Below are 22,816 nucleotides of genomic sequence, written 5' to 3' on the forward strand. Positions count from 1 at the left end.
AAGTAGTAGATAAGGTCACAGTTATAGTTACAGCACCTACAACACCAGTTATTGAGATTAAACACAAGCTTTACAAGGGTTGCGAGTGACGTAATTCAAATTAATTGTTTAGTACCATATTGTCAAGGATAACATTCAATAACTATCATGCAGTATGTTATAACCGCCTATTATTATTAATGTGTTGGTGCAGGAGTTAAAACCAAGAAAACCCTCTCAAACATGGTATAAATTGTACTTATACAACTAGACCCCCAGCAGAGCTATTGAAAAGGGGCTTTTTACGGTTGGAAGTGGACCGTGCACGAGAATTTCGAGTAATCCCACTAGCAGATACATTGTATTTAGAAAGGCCATGATAATAATGTAATGTTTATCTGTCCAAAAAAATATTTCTATTTATCTATTTATAAATCTGTTTGTATTTATTAATGCATTTATTTGCTCACTTATATATGCAATATACTTAACGTAGTATAAGTCAGATACAGTTACTCTTGTTTTCTTCAAAAGAGTCCTCTTACAGACGTTAAAACCGTTTTGTTAGGATAAACACCAATTTTATCCTTGGCTTCGCCTCGGACAAAATTGGTTTTTGTTGAACCATACACCTGCACTGTTTGTACTTCCAAACATGACTGATGCACCATCACCCACAAGACCTACTAGATCCACAGTTGTTAGTGCCAGAATTTTAATCTTATTAAGCACTTTTGTTGTGATTCACCCTGCTGTTCCATCACTAATTCTTAAATTTCGACAAGTCCAGATTTCACAGTCTGACGTGTCCGATGGGCTTACATATATGATGTATATAACTAGATTCTTATGAACAAGACAAGTCAGTGCTTTCATCGATTATAGTTCCATGGTATTTGGTGTCATTAAGTTCACTTTTCATCTGTTCATCAATCACATGTAGGAAGAAATCCCTCAAATATGAAATAAATCATAGATATATCATATAACCACACTGGAACCTTGATAATTAATCAGATCATCACAAAACTTGCCCAGAATGATCGTCTTCCTGATTTAAAGTCAATTAGGAACATGGGTTGCATTGGGTTACATACAAGATTCTTTGGTCACAGCACAAGAGAAGTAAGTTGACATCTGATCTTTGGTAAAGATTGGCGAACTATCAGATTTTTATACAAGAACACTATTTATTTACACATTTATTTTCAACTTAAAAAATAGCATACATGAAGTAAAAAGAAAATACATATAATCAATATGATTTTACAGAATTTCATTATGTTATACTATAACTGTTTTTTTATACAATAGCAATCTATAAATACAATGCAAGTTTTAATCTTATTGGGGGTTATTGAGTGACTTCATTATACTAAGTATCCCATATCAAATGAAACAAGAAATAACGACTTATTAATAATTCTACACTTAACATGCAAAACAAGCATTTAATAAATAGTAATATATTTTAAGATAAGAAATCATAATTTCCTCATTCAAACAAGAATTTAATATTGGGTATACAGGGCGCGACACTAATTTTTTTATCAGGTGACCCGCAGGATAATGTCATTATTCATCGATTATTCATAAAATTAAGGTCTTACAATTATCTTAAATATCCTAAAATGACGTTGTTTTTAAAGGAGAAGGAGACTGGCTTCTCTGTATGTACTTTATTAACCAAACACTGCAGAGAACACCGATTGTTTATTTATTAATAAAGCATAGTTTTGTATTTATTTTTGTTTTTCATTGGACAAAAATTTTAAATATTTGATATTACCACAGTGGCAAAGTGTTTTTATCTGGTGACCCAGCGGGTTCCCTAGAAAATTGGTACGATCCATATCGAGAGTCGACTTAGTACAAATAATGTTTATTATACTCATATCTCATGAAATAACGTCATCTTCGACTTAGTTTCTATCTTAGTGATGTTAGGCGTATTACCATCCTTAACATCCATAATCTCTTTTAGTATTCCTTTTATACCCAAATACGCGAGTCCTGTCCCTGTCAGCAAAGAAGATCCCCGTGGTACGGTCGACTTTGTGTCATACTCCATGATCGTAGACCTCGAAAGGGTTAGGTTAGGGTTGGATTCAAGTGGCCAACACCATAAAATGGTTGTGATCGTCGACTTTAAGATATTTTCTTCATATTTATCAAAGTAAATCGCTGCGAACGTCGACTTTAAGATATGTTTATTGAAGTATATCGGTGTGATCGTTGACTTATGTATACCATTTGGGTTCACAACCGCACCTTCTTTTGTCACTTCGGTACGGTTTGTTTTGTCTGTAAATTCAAACGCTATACCTATCACTTCGCATTTAGGTCGACAAGTTAGCACTAGTATTCTCCTAATACCTAAACAAGACCGCTAAGCTGCATGGTAAATGAATATTTGATTATGTTTTTTAAACAATATTTTTTGATTACCGTATTACATCATGCATAGGACGCACTTTTTTACCCCCAATTCTCATCTTCAAAATTGCCTGCGTCCTTTCTATGCTATTAGAATTTCATCTGTTTTTTTCCAAGTCCATTTCAGGTCGAAAATATCGGACCGGGGAAGAACGCGGTAATAGTAAGTATCTGTACTGCGTCTGACACCGAAGAGAACAACTGACATAGGTAAAATAACGCAAGTTAACACACGCAGAAATATATTGAATGTTTACTTTAAAATGATTTATTGAGAAATAAATTGAAAACAAACATGAGTGTTTACTTTTTTTACAAAAGGGACGCTACTCACAAAAACTCGATGTGAGTCAGCATTTAACTGGATTGAGTTATAACGGCAATGGAAAATCGGGAAAGGAGGTAAATATCAATTAATCGTTGTTCGTGATTTTAATGTTTCGATACTTTACAAAACATTTTGTTGTATGTTACTGTTTTAAAAAAATTAATAAAGGAATGTGCATAACGCAAAGTAGCATTATTGTCACTATCAAATCTTTTCAAATGTGCGAAGGTGTGAAAAACACCCACTGTCTGTCATTAGAAAAACATCAATAGAACGAACTATTGCTATGGTAATACCGTATGGTTGATTGTTCGCACTTTACCCGTCAAGCCTTCCGCTGGCAAGGATAATTACCGACACGCATTAATTATGCCTGACATGCTTTATTCCGTGCAGCGACAAGCCTTATCAAAACAATCATCAGTTTTACACAGTTTTGCAATGGTTGACTGTCATTCAGAAGGCATGTCGGAACTATTGCAACGGTTGACTGTCAGTCAGAAGGCGTGTCGGGACTATTACAGCATTTGTATAAGTCTTATAATGTGTGTGAATGTTCTTAAAATTTCAAGACTTCTATCATTGTTGTGAACACTAAATTACCGAAATGCTAAATTACCGAAATACGACGATAATTATCGAAATACACAAGACAGTTATCGAAATATGCCTTATATACATTTTTTTTTTTACTTCAATATATGTTATAAATACTTGACCAACCTCAATTTTTCGGCTCCAATTTTGACATTTTTCCGCTGCGTCCTATCTTATATATTAAGGGTTTTTACGCGTTTTTTCAACTATTTTTTTGCCTGCGTCCTATCTATGCTAGCGTCCTATACATGATATAATACGGTAAGGGCTTTTCCAGTTAAACATATGTCCCACCCCAGGACGGCAAAATAAAGAAATTCTGTAGGGGGTAGGTCTTTTTCTTAATTTGCTACTGTAGGGGGTGGTGAGAAGTCCAATTTCGCTTCTATAGGGGGGCGTCATTTTCTTTTTTGCTTCTGACCATATCTGCTCATTTATATTCACTGCCCGATGGTGAAATACCGTTTTTTTTTATCCATATAACATATTTTACCGAACGTCATGTACAGAATTGGTTTGGATACAAATTTTCACGATATTACGAGTCGGTTCCGCGGTACTGGAAATCAGAAGAAGTTGCGTCCCTTGACAACAAGATGGCGGAGGCGCCAGAATTTGTAAAGTTGTGGTCGAAGACCAACCTACAAAACTGGCTAGAAACCAATAGTTGCGCCGCATGTGTGGATATGTTTCGTGGTAAGTATACCAAATTGACAACAGTTGTCTAGAATTTTATTAGAAATCATAATTTGTACGTATTGCGTAAATGTTATAAATCCGAATGTTTCGTCCCCTTAACATTTCGACCACAAGTTATTTTAGGTTGTATATAATTACATGGGTGTAAGTTTCTTGCCGTTATCCACCGTTCTTGCCGTTATCGTAAATCGTAAATTCTCGGTCAGTTCCGATCTTCTGTCCACATCTTTTTTCCAACATATAGATCTATATAGGAAAAGTTCTTTCAACACAATCTGTTTAGTTTTTCCGTCATTTTTTAATGATTTTTCAAAGTTTCGGAAGTTGCTATAAATAAATATAGAATGACTGAATAACAGAGAATTTTTTAACCAGAAACGGAGAATGGTGTCTTGCGGACTGTCAATAATGTATATGTCTAGTGAATTTGTAGAGGCATATATGCTTAGGATTTAAACAATAAAGCGAACATCAGAATTTGCATGATCTAATCAGAAGACTGGGATAACAGGTAACAGAGTTTTATTGTCTATCTAACTGGGAAAAGGTGGTATTTCTGAACACGGGCACTAGCCAATTATGAGTCAGAAATACTAGACCAAGCCTTTTCTATTTCTGTCTTGTCCAACTCCTATTTAAAAGTCATGCAACAGTATTATATAAATCAAATTTGGCTCTGTCCTATGGGGAAGTGTTGCCGATTTTTTTTGTACTGGTGGACTTTGTTGCATTAATACATGATTTTGTTTTTCATCCATGCGGTTTCCCATGGCTATTTCGGGCTTTTCAGTTTCAAACACTTTCACCCATGTATTAAATGATGAGAATTCACTCTCTTTTTTTGTGAACTTTGAAAAAAATGTTCCGTAAATACTGCTATTGAATTGTGAAAATGATATATTACAGCTGCAGGAGTAGCTTGTACTTGAGCGATCCCCAATCAATGGTAAACATAGAATAGTGGTGGCTATAGTATAGTCCCCAAATAATGGCATTTTGACTTCATTATGTTGCGCTTTGGGGATCGTTCAATTATAAGTGTTTCCAATTGGAGAATCAAAGGTAATAAACTGGTGTGGTGAATCTTTATAGAATAGATCCGTATTAATGTATCTTTGTACATAGATGCTAGATTAACTTGCAAAGGCTCAATACTAATATAAACATTTATTATATGCCTCTCTCTGATATCGGGTATTTTCCGTTGTATTCCTAGAGTGGAATACGGAACCTTGTATTCCACTGAGTGGAATCCGATTCCGTATTCCACTGTAGCTCACGTCGAATAGCAACCATTGATGTCGTTAAGTAAACAATGACGTCAAAATGTCAACCGTTATTCATTGCGGAATTAACAACAATAGATTTGTTCTTTGTTTACAGTGGCAACGTCAGGTATCGTGTTAGAATTTATGTTATTGTGTGAATTTAACCCTTAGACACAGAATAGAGGCATATAATAAACAGATTACCAACGGAGGGTGGGATACGAATCCTATCGGAATCTCGGCGTACTTTGCGGAAACACCTGATCACACTCGCGGAAAGTGTGATCTGGTGTTTCCGCCAAGTACGCCGAGAGTCCGATGCAACGATTCGTATCCCACCATCCGTTGGTAATCTGTATTTATTATAGCATCAATGAAATCCATATGATAATTGGTCTATTGATATTATTTTATTGTTGGAATTATATTTGGGTTGTTGATTTATTCATTCCAGAATCATAGCATAAGGTTTTCTTTTTTTGCTTTATAATATTTATTAAAAAGTCCAATGGTTGCATATCATTATTTTTAAAGTGATTTATATTGTGTGAATTGAAATTTATTTACATTATGTTTTATATCTTTTTAATATTTATTTTTCTGTGATTTTATTTCTGTATTATTTGCGAGTGTTAATTTGATTTAAACTGATATTTTTAAAGTTTTAAGCAAATCATAACAAATAGATCAGCCACAGCAGAGCTGCTCAGATGATTGGTCATGTACACCAGGTTTGATGCGTCAATCTGTATTGGTATGTTGGCTGGTAAATGTAATATGTGTGCATCTTTGGTGCAGTTCTTATATAATAGTTCATGATCTACTCACAGCGGTACATAGAACTGGTCTTTTGATTACCGTAAATACTCAAAGTCTTTGACCACTCTGGATATTGATTGTGGAAACTGTTATGCTAAAAATTGGACAAAATGATCTGTAGGAGAGGAAAACAGTGAAGACCCTGATCAGTCTGATCAGGGTCTACACTGTTTGTGAATGCCACGCTGGCCAAAGAATGAGTAATTACGATAGCCTTAGATATTGTATTTGTAAGATTTGCTGAACAAAAGTGCCTGAGGTTTTACTTTACTATACGATCAAGCCTTCCATGTCTCTATAGTACAGGACCTTTGAAAACATTGTACAATACAATACACATAAACACATTATGACCTACATTTAAGTTGATGTGCCAAAAAACACAATTAATTGTATAATATTCTCTTTTATTAATATGATATTAAATGTTAATGCTCTTCAAAAATAATTTTTGTTAAATGTTTATTTGATTTAATACTTGTTTAAAGTTCTTTTGTTTAATTGTTAAATATATAAAAAGATATTTGTATTTGTGACCCTACATTTGTCCATCTGTTCATCCATCCATCTGACTGCCGAACGAGGCATCCGTGTTCCATGGACACATTTTCTTGTTCAAATTTAATTTGAAATATCTAAATAATGAAGGCCTTGGTGACACAGCTGGTAATATGCTAGGTTAGTAACCTGAAGGTTCCGAGTTCGAGTCAGGCCTCCACCTCTGCGATTTGGCTTAGTATTGGTTCACCCGGGAACAGAGGGTAAGGATAACCGACCGCCTTTAAATGACCAAAGATGTTGAAAATCAGTGTTATACAGGAGTATAGATCCCATTTAATGGCATCTCTACATTGCAGTGATTGTCACTTGATAGTTTAATGTTTGAATGGTTCTATGAAACTTATAGGTATTACTTAAGCTTATGGTGAGCTTTTGGGATCATCAGGTGTCTGTTATCCACATTTGGCCTGCGAGCATTCTAGTCCAACAAATGAGCTGGAAATGCTGGAAGAACATCACATCTTCCGTCGGTCATGTTCATGTGTTAATTCAATATAAATTTTCAGTTCCTTGAGCTAAATATAACAAAATTATTTCCATACTTGGATAGGAATATAAAAGAAACAATTGTTAGGTTAAGGCCAAAACAAATAATTTTATTCAAGAAATATACACCGATTCAAGGGAACAAACAAGCAGCCTCATGTGGCTTAATATGCACTTATAGCAACATATGAAGAAACAAGAGAACCGTGGTGTGTAGGTTATAGTCCATATAATGGAAAATAACCAAATTTATTAATGGAAAATAACAAAATTTATTACAAGCAAAGATAATTTGCTTGTCTATTACAGTGAGCCGGAAGATATCTTCGAAGGTGCGGGGTTGGAGGACCTGCCTAAGCAACCTGCCACCGACGCAGAGGAAGAGGAAGAGGAGCCCGCCGTGGCTGACGATGTGCATTCGGAAGTACTTATACAATACCTGTTAATAGCTTATTGCAGTGAATGTTTACAAAATGTACCAGGACTAATTTGCTTGTCTATTTCAGTGAGCCGGAAGACATATTCGAAGGTGCGGGGTCGGAGGACCTGCCGAAGCAACCTGCCACCGACGCAGAGGAAGAGGAAGAGGAGCCCGCCTACCGCCCTCACCGTCCACCCCTCCGTTCTCAGCCGCGGCTGACGACGTGCATTCGTAAGTACTTATACAATACCTGTTAATAGTTTATTGCAGTGAGTGTTTACAAAATGTACCAGGACTAATTTGCTTGTCTATTACAGTGAGCCGGAAGATATCTTCCAGAGTTCGGGGTCGGGTACCTGCCGCCACGCAAGCAGACTTCAAGCGAGGCAGAGGAAGAAGAGCCCGCCTACTGCCCTCAGCGTCCACCCCCCCACCCTCAACCGTGCAGGCACAGGCAAGGAGGAAGCGCGCCCCTGCCCCTCGGCGATGTGCGAAGACTTCAGTGTCTGCCACTGTAAGTTTATTTTATCTTCCTGTTTGATCATGATCTTAGATTTAATTTTGATCGTAGACTTAATTGGCGATCGTCGACTTAAGCATACATGATCGTCGACTTAACAAATATTTTCATAGTTTTTCTTTGTGATTGTCTACTTAAGCTAATGTGATCGTCTACTTAAGGATATTTTTCAAAGTACATCGCTCTGATTGTAGACTTAATACACTGTGATCGTCGACTTAACAACACAAAATATTTCTGCAGACAAAATATCAACAGCAATGCCGGAGGCCGGGGTGCAAAGGAGCTGCCGTGAACCTGGCCCGACATTACCGGCAGGTGCACGATGGGAAGAGGCCTCCAATACTCGCAGAAGACCGGCAGCCGGCGGAAAAGAAGAGGCGTTTTTCCTGTGCGATCTGTGAGTGTCTGACCGGCCGCATGGATTTACACCTACAGCGTATTCACGCCTTGGCGAAAGGGAGCAATATTTATGCTGCTGCGCTCGAACAGTCTGGTCTGTGTCCAGAGACGGAAGAGCTGGGTGCCACCAATCTGCAGGAGGCCTTGCAAAGATACAGGTGAGTAGCTTTCATCACCGGTAAATGTTAAGCTTTATGATAGACACTCACGCTGAAATATGAAATAATGATTTGTTTGTCTTTTACAGTGAACACCTCCGAGATCGGTCCACGGCAGACCAGCGGACCGGAGCAACTGTCATGTCGCACCTGTCCGGAGTACGGACATTTTTGACCCAGCTAACAAGAGACACGATTGTCCGACACCTTCGCCAGCTGGGTCTGAGCGGTGGAGCTGTTGATCAGCTGCTGGAAAAGAAGACGTAAGTTTTCATATAATGTATATGCTGTACACATCATATTACACGTAATTTGTTTTATGTCCCAAAGATCATGTATACATCGTAATTTCTTATTTCAGCATCCAACCAGTCTCCGCACGGCTATATTTGGGGCACGTGGCTTCATTTTTGACATTCCTCGCAGGGGAGGTGGACCTCCTTAAGAAGGTGGACATAACTCACGAGGAGACCGTCGTCACTGCCTCCAAGATAAAGGCCGTGGCAGCCTCTCTGAAGAAAGACATCTGTCTCCAGAGAGTGAGTACAATATCTTATCAAACAAAATAATGACGGTAGACTTCATCGTGATCGTCGACTTAATATAGGTGATTGTCTACTTAAGCTAATGTGATCGTCGACTTAAGGATATTTTTCAAAGTGCATCGCTGTGATTGAAGACTTAATACACCGTGATCGTCGACTTAATGTTTGCTATGGAAGTAAAGCACTGGGGTCCTAACTCATATTCTTCTTATTTCAGGTGGAAGCAGCTGCCCAAACTCCAGACGGCGCCCTCCCAGTACAGGCGTGGCAGGCAGGAAGCTTCCTGGCGGGTTGACGCCAAGAAGTCTGCAAGCAGCTCCTCGTCCGCGCCATTGAGGAGCCTCTGACACGGGCGGAGTATTTGGAGGTGAGGGGCACCTTAATGGTGTCTCTCCTCCTGGAAAATTTTAAGAGGGCAGGGGACCTCTGCCACCTCACGAGGTCGGCAGTGCTAGAGGCGAGAGCTGGCGACAGAGGAGCAGAGATGTTTGTGAGTATATTTAGCATTACCTTTGATGTACTAAATTTGTACCTGTGAATCTTGAAGTTTAACTTGATTTGATTTGATTAACCATTTGCTCTATTTTAGGTCATCCAGCACAAGGAGGCGGCCAGTGGCAAGCGCTGCCCAGTAGAGGTTTCCCCCCGAGCGCCTTGACTGCCTCCAGCTTTTTGCGAGGCATGCCTGGAGGGCAAACGAGAAGGATTTGATGTTCAACACGGAGAAAGGGGCGCCGATCCAGCCAAGTTTAAGTGTTTAGATATCTGATCGTAGACTTAAGGCGTGATTGTAAACTTAACCAGAAAAACTCGTCAACTTAAGACTTTATATATCTGTGAACGTCTACTTAAGATACTCAGATTGTCGACTTAAGCGATAATATTGTTCTATCATATGTCTATATCTGTTGTTGAAAATGTGCAATTGAATTTTTCAGAACATGAGTAAGTTGGTCGAGGCCACCTGGGCCAGACATGGGAAAGAGGAGGGGTGGGACAAGGTCCCACGGCTAACCTCGGTCGTTAGTTGGCAGTCAACCCATAGGGAGATGGATCCCGCGCGGGAAGAACAGACCGCCCTGGCCGCACACATGGCCCATCGTGTGGAGACGGCCGACAGTGTCTATAGTAAAAGCAGGAGGAGGGAGGCGCGCCAAGATGTGCTTTCAAAAATTCACAAGGCTTACAAGGACGCCCACCTGCTACACAAGTCGTCTGGCGATGTATAAACTTTTAATCGTGTCTATGTGTGTTTTAGTGTTATTTTATTTATTTCTTCCGACAAGTAGCGGCATTTTTATTTTCATTTCTTGTAAATAGTTTCATTTTCATTTGTATTCAGTGTCTTATGTTAGTATTGTTTTGTCTGTGTGTCTGTGTTTCATTTTCATTCATTGATTCATTGTATATAATTGTTGTTGTTTTTTTTCCATTCATTTTATTTATTTCTTCCAACAAGTAGCGGCATTTTTATTTTCATTTCTTGTAAATAGTTTCATTTTCATTTGTATTCAGTGTCTTATGTTAGTATTGTTTTGTCTGTGTGTCTGTGTTTCATTTTCATTCATTGATTCATTGTATATAATTGTTGTTGTTTTTTTTCCATTCATTTTATTTATTTCTTCCGACAAGTAGCGGCATTTTTATTTTCATTTCTTGTAAATAGTTTCATTTTCATTTGTATTCAGTGTCTTATATTAGTATTGTTTTGTCTGTGTGTCTGTGTTTCATTTTCATTCATTGATTCATTGTATATAATTGTTGTTGTTTTTTTTCCATTCATTTTATTTATTTCTTCCGACAAGTAGCGGCATTTTTATTTTCATTTCTTGTAAATAGTTTCATTTTCATTTGTATTCAGTGTCTTATGTTAGTATTGTTTTGTCTGTGTGTCTGTGTTTCATTTTCATTCATTGATTCATTGTATATAATTGTTGTTGTTTTTTTTTATTCATTTTATTTTTTTCTTCCGACAAGTAGCGGCATTTTTATTTTCATTTCTTGTAAATAGTTTCATTTTCATTTGTATTCAGTGTCTTATGTTAGTATTGTTTTGTCTGTGTGTCTGTGTTTCATTTTCATTCATTGTAAATAGTTTCATTTTCATTCATTGTATGTAATTGTTGTTGTTTGTATTCAGTGTATTATGTTAGTATTGTTTTGTCTGTGTGTCTGTGTGTTTTTATTTCATTGTAAATATTTTTTTTGTTTTTAATTCAGTTATTTTGATATTTTGTTACATAAATCATTGACCAATCTGTTTATGTGTTATTGTCTTATTAAATCATTAACCCTCACAAAAAAAGGCGTCTTAATGAACAAAGGATGTATTGGCGAACGCTTCTCGCAGTGACAAGTTTAACGGTACAAACATTCAATTATACTTTATCGTTATTCTACTTAAGCAACTGTGATCGTCGACTTAAGAAATACTTTCAAAGTATTACTTTGTGATTGTCTACTTAAGCTAATGTGATCGTCGACTTAAGAAATATTTTCAAAGTGTGATCGTAGACTTAAAAGGGTCAAAGACTTTTACTCCGCCATACTTTTTATGTGCTTAAGTCGACCAATCTATTCCTAAGTCTACAATCGTGCTATAATCATACAAAAGTAGACTTAAGATTTCTTAAGTCTACGATCAAATGTGATCGTAGACTTAAAAGGGTCAAAGACTTTTACATTTTATAAAGTCGCCAATGTCGGATCCTGGTAGTCGACCTAACGATCAAAAGCAGTAGACTTAGTGGACCTTAACTCCGCCATACTTTTTATGTGCTTAAGTCAACCGATCTATTCCTAAGTCTACACTCGTGGTATAATCAAACAAAAGTCTACTATCAAATGTAATCGTAGACTTAAATGGGTCAAAGACTTTTCATGTGGTAATCTTGCCAGAAAATTGGGTGTCTCGGGTCACCGTTAGTGTCGCGCCCTGGGTATATATACACAGTATCCCTGTTTATGTTCATTGCTGTTTCCTGCCTTGTTGACTTTAAATAAATCATATCTTTTCGTTAATACATGACATTGTATGACCTTTGGTTTCACCAATAACAGTCAAAATATATTACTACTGCTCAGTATTGGGCTTTAGGTTTCATAATATATGTGTAGCATTTGGAACACGTCGGCCATTTTCCATCAAAATAACCTCGAATGTATGCCAGTGCATCAGTAGAAGTAGTTCATAAAAAAGACAAGAATAATAATTTATTGAAGTGTTTTAATGGTTGTATTAAGTTTAAATTGAATCCCAGTGAAGTGTATTCTGCATATATAATTAGGTAAGATTCCTATGAGTAAAGTTCTTAGGTTAAACTGCTAAATTGAAATTACTAAGCAATGTACTTGCAGCGTAGTTAAGTGTTAAGAATTATAACACTGTAAACGGTCCAAATATCTTAGGTTGTATTTGATGTAAAATGGCCGGGTTGATCAGATTGTACATAAAGATGCTTTGGAAATGGAATATCATTTAAGATAACAAAAATCATGGAAATATATACATTTAGAAATTTCGGTTTATATTTGTCGTTCCATCCATGTACACAATAAATCCTTTGAACAATTTACCCAAGAAACTAAACCACACCTTTTTATCTTTTGGTTTCTTTTCTGTGATAGGGTTTAAATGTTTGTCTTTGGGTTCCTTTCTGGTTCCCAGCTTGGGCACTGCTGTATTTACTGGTTCCAGGTTGCTGGGATGGCCTGGTGGATATAGTGAAGTCATGTTGACTTCTTTCCATGTTCTTTAACTTCATTTCAATGGCTCGAATCTTGGATTCAGCGCTGAAAGTATAATAATATTATTATATAATGAAACTAGTTTTAAAGAGTGTAATGTATTCAGTAAGTCAATAAGAACACCTCTGCTATCTCCGCCATTCAATGAGCCTTCCATGTATGCTGGTGCATTAGTTAAAGTAGTTCGTAAGATTTATAATAATAATATAAATTAAATGTAGTGTTGAAACACGTTTTTTTAGCTCACCTGTCACATAGTGACAAGGTGAGCTTTTGTGATCACAATTTGTCCGGCGTCCGTCCGTCGTCCGTCCGCCCGTAATTTTTTACTTTAAACGACATCTCCTCATAAACCGCTTAGCCAATTTCATCCAAACTTCACAGGAATGTTCCTTGGGTGGTCCCCATTGAAAATTGTTCAAAGAATTGAATTCCATGCAGAACTCTGGTTGCCATGGCAATGGAAAGGAAAAACTAGAGCTTTCATATTTGGTATATAGTGTTACCTAGCAGGGTTCTCAATAAGAACCGGCCGCCGGCCAAAATGACCGGTTCAAATGGCATTTGGGCCGGTTCAAAATCGCCTAGTAACAAAAATTAAAAGTTCCCAAATCGTTTACAATTTAAATTTTTAAAATCCGTCAACGAATAAAAAAGTTATTGCCTTTTAAATACGACCACTTGATTAGCGTTCGCCCGGTCCCGCATATTTCTTTACGGCGCCGTTTAATAAACTTCACTAGTCCGTGTAGATAGACGATTGATAAAACCCTTGGAAGCAAGCGTCTCATTCTAGTAAAAATGCAAACTCCGCGCAGTGTTACTTCCCTTGCAGTACAGTTATCACTGCCACCACAAGATTTTCATCCAAAATTGGATGAAAACTTTTAATGGCATTTTTTTTAATCATATATATTTATTCTTATATCCTTTCTTAAATAATTACTTAAGCCAGTTGATAGGCATAATATGTTTTATAAAAAAATAACAATTAAAAAAAACATTCGGAAATGTTCGGTCTTTTTTCAAATTGAAAGTAGGATTTACAAATTACAATATCAACATGGATGTGTTGTTAGCTATTCAGACATGTATCGAACGTTTTGAACCAGGATTGCAAGCAAAACCAAAACAAATCGAATGTTGGCGGCATGTTCTTGCAGAGGAAGACAAAACATGTTGCTGGAATTTCTTTTAAAGGTGTTCCGTCCATTTTGTAAATTGCAATCACGTGCCGTTTTATCTATCATCACGTGATATTTGTGAAGGCAGTGATTACTGTACTGCAAGGGAAGTAACACTGCGCGGAGTTTGGTAAAAATGAAGAAAAGAAAAATACACGATTTCTTTCACCCTGCGTCGAGTGAGTATAAGATAAAAATGAAATAAAACAGTTGCATTTATGAATTTCTTGTTCTGTTTATTGTTTCACGTTTGATTTCCACCGTTTGTTTTGTGTTCTGTTTATTGTTTCACGTTCGATTTCCACTGTTTATTTTGTGTTCTGTTTATTGTTTCACGTTCGATTTCCACCGTTTATTTTGTTTGAAGTTTTGATCGTTGTTTATTCCGTACAAGATGCATTATTTCGAAGATTTGATAAGGAGGTAAGTTTACTCTATTATCATTATCATTATTCTGTATGAAAAAATCGTAGCAATATTAAAGACTCACCAAATATAAAGTGGGTTGGGTAAGGTAAATTTTTAAATTTTTGCTTAAACTTAAACTTTAATACAAATTTGCAACTACATGATGTCAAAATTAGACAGTGTGTCCCATTTATAAGAAAACATTTTGATTGCAAGTGTTTTGAACAAAACAAAAAAACGTAAAAAAGATAGTGTACTTTTGATTTCAGTTGCATTTGCAGCAAGCTAATCATTGACTATTTTTTATTGAAAGTGAATTGTTTCCTTTTTTATTTTAAGAGACATTGATGTAAATTTTACTGACATTTTAAAACTGTCATGTCAGTACCAAGTTAAAGTGGTATTAATGAAATGTAAAATGTGCCATTTCCTGCATTTTTATATTATTTCAGGCAGTACAACATCTCACAATGACCAGACTGGTCCAGCTGCTGGATATGGTGATAACACTCCTTGCAGTGCCAATACATGCATGGCACTGGACACAGTCACACCTTGTAGGGAGGAAATTCGGGCAGTCCTCAAGGAGATACTTGTTGAGGGGGAGGGGGACTACTACTCGTCCAGTTCATCAGATGAGGACAGTGACATGTGTTAATAACAGGGTTAAGCGTAATGAATACTGTTCTTATTAATTCAATGTGCCTTATGTATTTTCACAGTACAATTGCATTGTAGTTTTGTTAATACATTGTATATGGTGTTGAAAATACAATTTTCAAATGGATATTTTGTTGTTGAAATTTGGTAAATAAATATAATTGCATTATGATATATATAGATCCTGATACAACTACTGCTCTGCAGTACTTGTATCTGCATATTTAGGGGATATTACTTATAAAATTGCACTTGAAAGGGGTGATTTAAAAGGCATTCAAATAACCCCAGAATGCAGGAAATGACGCGCTCACATAAAAAAATTCCTCCCCCGGAAACCCCCCCCCACCCCCCCAATTTGGGCCTGTTACTTTTTATAAACGGCCTGTTCACTGAAAAGTAATTGAGAACCCTGACCTAGTGGACCTACACCAAAGGTATTCAAATTACTGTCCGGGGGTCAAATTGGCCTTGCTCAGGGGTCATTTGTTTTTACATTGTCTTGTCACTTAAACATCTTTTCCTCTGAAAGTAAAGGTCAGAATGACTCCATACTCAATATGTAGCATCCTTACATGGTCCTCTCTGAACTTTGTTCAAATGGTTTTGTTTGGCCCCTTTTAGGAGTCACCAGAGCAAAAAAAAGAAAAACCTTTAAACAACTTGATCTTATTAACTGCTTGATGGATCTTCAAGTCTAAAGCATCCTAGCATGGGCCTCTGTCAGGTCTTTTCAAATAATTTTGTTTGGCCCCTTTTAAGGGCCACCAGAGCTAAAATTAGTAAAAAAAACTTAACATTCAGGGTTCGAATTTAGACTCGCATACTCGCAAAATGCGAGCGACATTTGCAAATTGCGAGTGACTTTTATTCAAGCTCGCAAAATTCTGCGAGTGGCTTTTTCTAGACCACAAAATGTTAAAAGGAAAGTAGAATAAATATGAACTTAACTCCGCTGTGTAGTCGAGTGTCAACACCCTATAAGTGGCATGTTTACACTACCAGTATAAAAAAGACAGTAAGGAGTCACGCTTTAGTAAGTTTTCAAAAATAGAACAAATACGGACAAGGCCGAGTTTTATCTCGAATCTTTCCGAGGCGTGCATAATACAAAGTGAATACAAATGACGTAATCACCTAGCTTAATCATTGGCTAAATTTAGCGCATTCGTGCACTATATATATGTAAACCCCATCAACCTTTGATATATTTCTGCCCAACTGCCAAAGTAAATAGACTTCGTCGATCGATATATTTCATGGTCCAGAGCATCCTCGCTACATTATTTTACTGTTTCTTTCATTTATTTTAAATTTATAATGTTATTGCTTTTAATACTTATAGACTTAATGAAATCTGTACCGTGCTTGCCGAATGGACATTACCCGATGGCAAGGGTAAATATACAAAGTGAACAATGTCAAATTATTGGACAGCTTTGTAATCAAAAAGCGGCTAGCATCTGATGAGTCTTTCCGTACTCCCCAAAAAGAATAAGCCATCAACAAGTTCTAGTAGTTGAGTTACTAAAGATTGATACATTTTAATATTCATAATATGTCTTAGGTGTAAATTTCTACTTAAATTAGACAATATTATAAGGGAATAAAGCAAATAATAACATTGCAAGTTGATTTTTCATTTTGCGAGTTGCCTCAAAAAGCACTCGCAAAATTTTGCGAGTGCTCCTCAAAGTTAAATTCGAACCCTGACATTTTCTTCGCATGAACCCCTTGTTCAATATTCTCTGAGAACAAATATCAAGCTATATTGATTACAAAAGTTAAACTCTTTTACTCAGGTGAGCGATTTAGGGCCATCATGGCCCTCTTGTTTATTATTAAGTTCAAATTTATACCCTTTTTAATGTTTTCGTATTAATCATAAATATTCCTAAGACATAACTTCCTAATCGTACTGGGTTGTCAAATGGAAAGAATTCTGAGACTGTAAACATAATCATGTGTAGTTATACATATGAGGTTGTTTTCGAAGAATGGCCGAGGTTCTCCGATTAAAATGAAAGTGTGACAAGGCAAAGTTTCTTTGAATTTTTATATAACTGGTAGAGTTGTGTTTATGTATAGGGGTAATCTGCCATGGTTCGATTTAAAGACAGATATAAAGTTCCTGAACAATTAGAATTTAAAAATGTTAAACTAAGGCTGTTGTACCTTATTCCATCTACTGTACACTGATTTGAACTTTCTTGAGTGCTGCTGACCACTGGCTCCTGAAATAGATTTATCTATGTTATGCATACATCTTATTAAATCAATATTTGTTTATCGTATTGAATTTCAGTTATATTTGGAAGGAAATAAAAACACTTTCTGCAATGTTCATTGTATTCATACATAAAACTACTTGCTAACACAAATTTCAACATTTTTTTTTATTATTTTGTTCTAAGATAAGTGCTTTCATTTGTAAAAAAAATTAGATTTATTAATGCAATGTCTAACCATGTATTGATATCAAGAAAAACTGGATATAGCATGAAGTAAAATGCACAGCATGCATATGCCTATCACTCGTCTTTTATTACTGAAGGTAATCAAGGGGCAACCTCTAAAATTATTCAAGCCAGAGTTATTTGCCTGGGTACACATGTGTGTACTGATTGTCAATTATATAAAAATATTCTCACATGGTGAAAATAGGTTCATGTGAATGTTTTTTAAATGTATAGCAAAAGCATTGCTGCTATCAACACCAATGCTGTGACAAAACCTAAAAACAAATGGACATAATTTGCTTATATAATCTGTTATACAATGCCCACCTAGAGAAGGGGGAAAGCAAGAGTGACACTAGAAAGTGCTTACACTCTTCAGTAGTTTGTCAGACTAAAAAGGGACATAACTCAATATGCATTTAAACCAGAATTATGGACCTTTACATGTGACTATTATTTCTGACAGCAAGTCTACCATGTTTGATTTGAATATCATAATCACTGCTTTTTGAGTTAAGGCCAAGGGTTTTTGCACACCGATGTGAACAATGACAACACAGGCTGTGACAATGCTTCAACTCTCTTTTTTTGAAAAACAGACAAGCTTAAATTGAGCTGGATAATTTGAGGTGAGTCGGTCCGGCTTGAAAAAGAGACAGGCTTAAATTGAGTTGGATAATTTAAGGTGAGTCGGTCTGACTTGAAAAACAGACAAGCTTAAATTGAGTTGGATAATTCGAGGTGAGTCAGTCTGGCTTGAAAAACAGACAAGCTTAAATTGAGCTGGATAACTTGAGGTGAGTCAGTCTGGCTTGCAAAACAGACAAGCTTAAATTGAGTTGGATAACTTGAGGTGAGTCAGTCTGGCTTGAAAAACAGACAAGCTTAAATTGAGCTGGATAACTTGAGGTGAGTCAGTCTGGCTTGAAAAACAGACAAGCTTAAATTGAGCTGGATAACTTGAGGTGAGTCAGTCTGGCTTGAAAAACAGACAAGCTTAAATTGAGCTGGATAACTTGAGGTGAGTCAGTCTGGCTTGCAAAACAGACAAGCTTAAATTGAGCTGGATAACTTGAGGTGAGTCAGTCTGGCTTGCAAAACATACAAGCTTAAATTGAGTTGGATAATTTGAGGTGAGTCGTCTGGCTTGAAAAACAGACAAGCTTAAATTGATAGGATAATTTGAGGTGAGTCAGTCTGGCTTGAAAAACAGACAAGCTTAAATTGAGTTGGATAATTTTAGGCGCGTCAGTCTGGCTTATAAGCTCCTCCAAATACCTGTTGTTTGTGGGCCCATCTAACCACCATATGCTTGGATAGGGCCCGTTTTTTGTCAAGTGATTTCATCGCTTTTAATGCATCCTGAAAATAGTCATAAACAAAACATGCTTTATAACTAAATGAAGTCTTTATGATTTGAAAAATAAATAATTCTTCACCATTGAGAGTCTACTAAAGTTGAAAAACTAATGAGAAAATGACTCCCAGTTAAAACTAAAGATGGGGAATTTATATCCAACTCCATCTGTTCATTGGTTTGATTCATAACAGTATATTTACACCTCAACTTCCATTCCTTAAATGAACTGCCTTTCAGCAATTGCGGTTATCATCCGATGAACACAACATCTTCGGCAGTGATTTTTTTTGGAAATATTTTTACCGCCTGTGCCTTGCAAATTGGGAAAAAAATCCAGATTGGGAAAATAACAAAATCAGATCAAAATAGAAAATATAATGGCAAATATACATGCTTTCACCTTTTTATGCATACTTTATGCTGTTAAAGAGTTAATCTTGTCGTTAAAGAGTTAATCTTGGCAAGATTTTGTTTATTTTTCAAGAAATTCATTGCTTTTTTAATCACTAACATAATCATTAATGTGCATTTATCAAATTGGGAAAAATAAATAAATTTTTGGGAAAAATGGACATTTTTTTGCAAGGGGAAACAGCCTTTAGAAGGCAGTAAATTGCACCAAAAAAAATCACTGTTCGGATATGTTTGGATCGCAATTCATCGCATAACGATATACATGAAAACTGTTGATCTTGTTATTGTTTGTACTGTCTCAGCAAGTCCCGTAAAATATAAATCAAAGTTTTAGAAAGCGTTAACGTATGATATGTTAAATGTATTGTTGTCATAAGAGTTTCAATTTTACGTTTAGAAGTGGTTGATCTTTTTCCGCGTTATTGTGACGTCATTTGATAAAATGTTTCCTGTTATAGTAGGTCTTCCATTTACAGAATTTGTAAGAAAGAATAACTGAAAGGTTTCTTTAATGAAATGAAGAATTGTTTTAACAATTCTTGAATGAAATAATGAACTATTGGTGTAAATATATAAGTAATGAATTGCGGGTTTGATGTATTTATCTGTGATATGAAGGCAATTAGTCAAAGTTAAATTAAATTGAAACTAAATTAAAGTATAACTCTTCTTATATTTAAGGAATGAATTGCGGGGTTGATGTCATTATTGGGGTATGAACGCAGTTAGACAGGTCAAAGCTAAATTAAATTTTAATTTCCTTATATATGTGCATGCCTTTCTTATGAATTTTGTCCATTTCTGGAGATAAAACGGTGTGTAACCTCACATTAAGGGTAGATAAGAAATGAAGGGCTTTAAAAAGTAAGTGATACCTCTCTAGATGAGAAAGACGCAAAGCAATATCCCCGAGGCTTGCCTTGGTCTGGCCCAGTCTTATGGTAAAGAAAATCAAAGCGCTCTAAGGATCCAAACTTCTGTAGGATCTTCAGCAAGGCAAACCTACAATGTAAGAGATTTCAACTCAGAAACAGGCTTATCAGGATAAAAGAACTGTGAACTTTTCATGTGCAACCAACCTTTCACACCTAAGGCGGCACTACCCGGTTCTGCATCACCATCAATACTAAGGGCAGTAACTGTAGCTCTCTAGCCACTATTTGTCAAAGGATTGTTTGCCTAATGCTGATTGTGACAGTAATGTGCTATTGACATATCATAATATGTTTTTCTCAAATTAAAACTTGGTAAATGAGCAAAATCTCCTATGAAAAGACCTTTGTGCAGAATGTACATGTATTTAAGAGCCACTTTATTATCCTAATTATAAAATACCTGGCTATAGGGCATTTCTGTATTCAAGACTAAAGACCAAAGACCACCTACTCTGTAATTTTAAGGTCAAGGTTACCAATCCACAATCTTCGGTCATTTTCCTCGGAGCAGTCAACAGGATCGTCTGGAATAGGAATCAAGCTTCCTTCTTCCTGAAGTGAAAACAACAACATTTGAAAATTTGATATGCAGTATCATTATTCGGGGATGTGGATGACCTGGTAGCTGAAGGGCTGAAACCATTTTGGTGATGTGTTTTTGGGGTGCTTTAGGCCCCTAAAAGGTGAAGCACACTGCCACAGAAGCAAACTGGCTTTTTAGATTACCTGACTTCGAATTAGATGCAAACTACAGGGTCAATACTAACAATAAATAAAGTAACAAAAGCAACCAGTTAACCTTTTTCAATCAGCAAAATTTGTTTTTATACTTATTTTAGCCTGATAAAGAAAAAGTTGCATATATTTTTGTTTACACATTTTTTTGTTTGTTCCTGGCGCCATTAGATTTGCTGATATTCGCGGACAATTCACACCCATTATTAGGCCATACTAAAAAATAATGTTACGGCCGTAACTTTTTATATAATTATTAAGATTGAAAACCAAAATAAGGCCATCCTTGTTTGTAATGGCCCTAACTCAAAATTATTTCAGTTAGTCAGAAAGTAACACCGTCATGATTTTGTTTATATGTGATTGATAACTTGATCTTTAATAAGCAAACATCATGTTATATTTTTGACATACTCATGGGGTACAGAAATTTATCATAATGCCCAAATAGGTACAACCTGTACTTGCCGGGTCTGGGGCATTTTCCATGGTCAGTACATAAGATAAGATTACCAAAAAGACCATAATATTGAACAATTTTACTAGTCTTTCAGGTATGTTTTGTTTATGTTTGACAGGCTGCCATTAATGAATGTTTACATTGATGTTTCCTCTTCATATTAGTCTTCATTGAAAACAAAAGTTAAGGGTCATGAAGTACAAATAAACAACGGAAAATGTTCCTGACAAATGACCCAAGAAATGCCTGAGTGTGCTGATCATTCTGTGCGCAAAAACAAACAACAACAACAAAGTCAGGGCGTACAAAGGACAATGTTATCCCGTCAAAAAGCTGAATGTTTGTTCTAATGATGCTGTCACTTGTGAAAACAGGTACAAGATAAAACATGTTTCATACGACAAATTACATCCCCTTGGCAAATACCTTTGGCTCCCCTTTAAAGAATGTACATGTGAAATTACAGTGTTTACCTGACAAAATGGTGAACAGAATAAAAAAATATTTTGGTCATACAGAAAACATTTTGTATAATTATGAAGAACAGTAAAAAAAAAGAGAGTTCTCTTTTTATTTGTGGGTGCATGTATTTTCATTAAAGGTTGTTTTTTTTTCCAATATAGTTGTGACCTATAATCATTCAGCTAACTGTATACTTAATTCATGTTCTTAATTTAAAAATTTAATTTAGAAATTTACCGAAATGATATATCTTTGTGATAATATTACCTTTGAATGTTTCACTTGGCGCAATTTCTTAAAAGCCATAATAATAATTTTTTTTTTCAAAATCTGATGCAGAACTCCAGATTTTGACCAGAGGATGTATTTCCCCAAAGGGACTAAACACCAGATGGTCTCAAAACATCAAGTACAGTATTTCCTCAAAATAAGCCTAGAATTGTCAATATGAGTTAGTATATGGCTGATAATAAATCACTTAACATGATGAAAAGAATTCTTTATCGCTGTCTCAGCTGAATTTACCCATTTAAGAAACAAATAACATGATGATTTCCCAGTTAATAGTCTAAAAATATATTTAGCATGTAAAAGTCACGTGATAAATACAGATACATATACCAACCCTATTTTTAAATTTACTTGTATTTACATGGTAGACAAACTCAATTAATTTCAAAAATTGGATATAATACTAAAAAAGCAATGTGATACATCAGTAACTAAGATTCAATACAATATCAACTTTATGTAAATTTTTGATGTTTTACATT

General features: G+C 35.9%; 1 protein-coding gene across 1 annotated transcript in view; it reads right to left on the minus strand.

Moving 5' to 3' along the window:
* Positions 1–1,148: 1,148 nt before the first annotated feature.
* Positions 1,149–22,816, minus strand: part of LOC128223675 (probable RNA-binding protein 18) — a 39,775-nt gene continuing 18,107 nt past the window's right edge. The window contains exons 2-6 of the mRNA XM_052932966.1: positions 20,838–20,938; positions 20,327–20,453; positions 18,956–19,039; positions 17,394–17,452; positions 1,149–13,011 (exon numbers count right to left, since the gene is read on the minus strand). Of these exons, the coding sequence (XP_052788926.1) occupies positions 12,819–13,011; positions 17,394–17,452; positions 18,956–19,039; positions 20,327–20,453; positions 20,838–20,938 (564 nt within the window). The 3' untranslated portion in view covers positions 1,149–12,818. The remainder of the gene's footprint in view (positions 13,012–17,393; positions 17,453–18,955; positions 19,040–20,326; positions 20,454–20,837; positions 20,939–22,816) is intronic.

The sequence above is a fragment of the Mya arenaria genome, chromosome 17 (assembly GCF_026914265.1).
Source record: "Mya arenaria isolate MELC-2E11 chromosome 17, ASM2691426v1".
NCBI classification, from domain to species: domain Eukaryota; kingdom Metazoa; phylum Mollusca; class Bivalvia; order Myida; family Myidae; genus Mya; species Mya arenaria.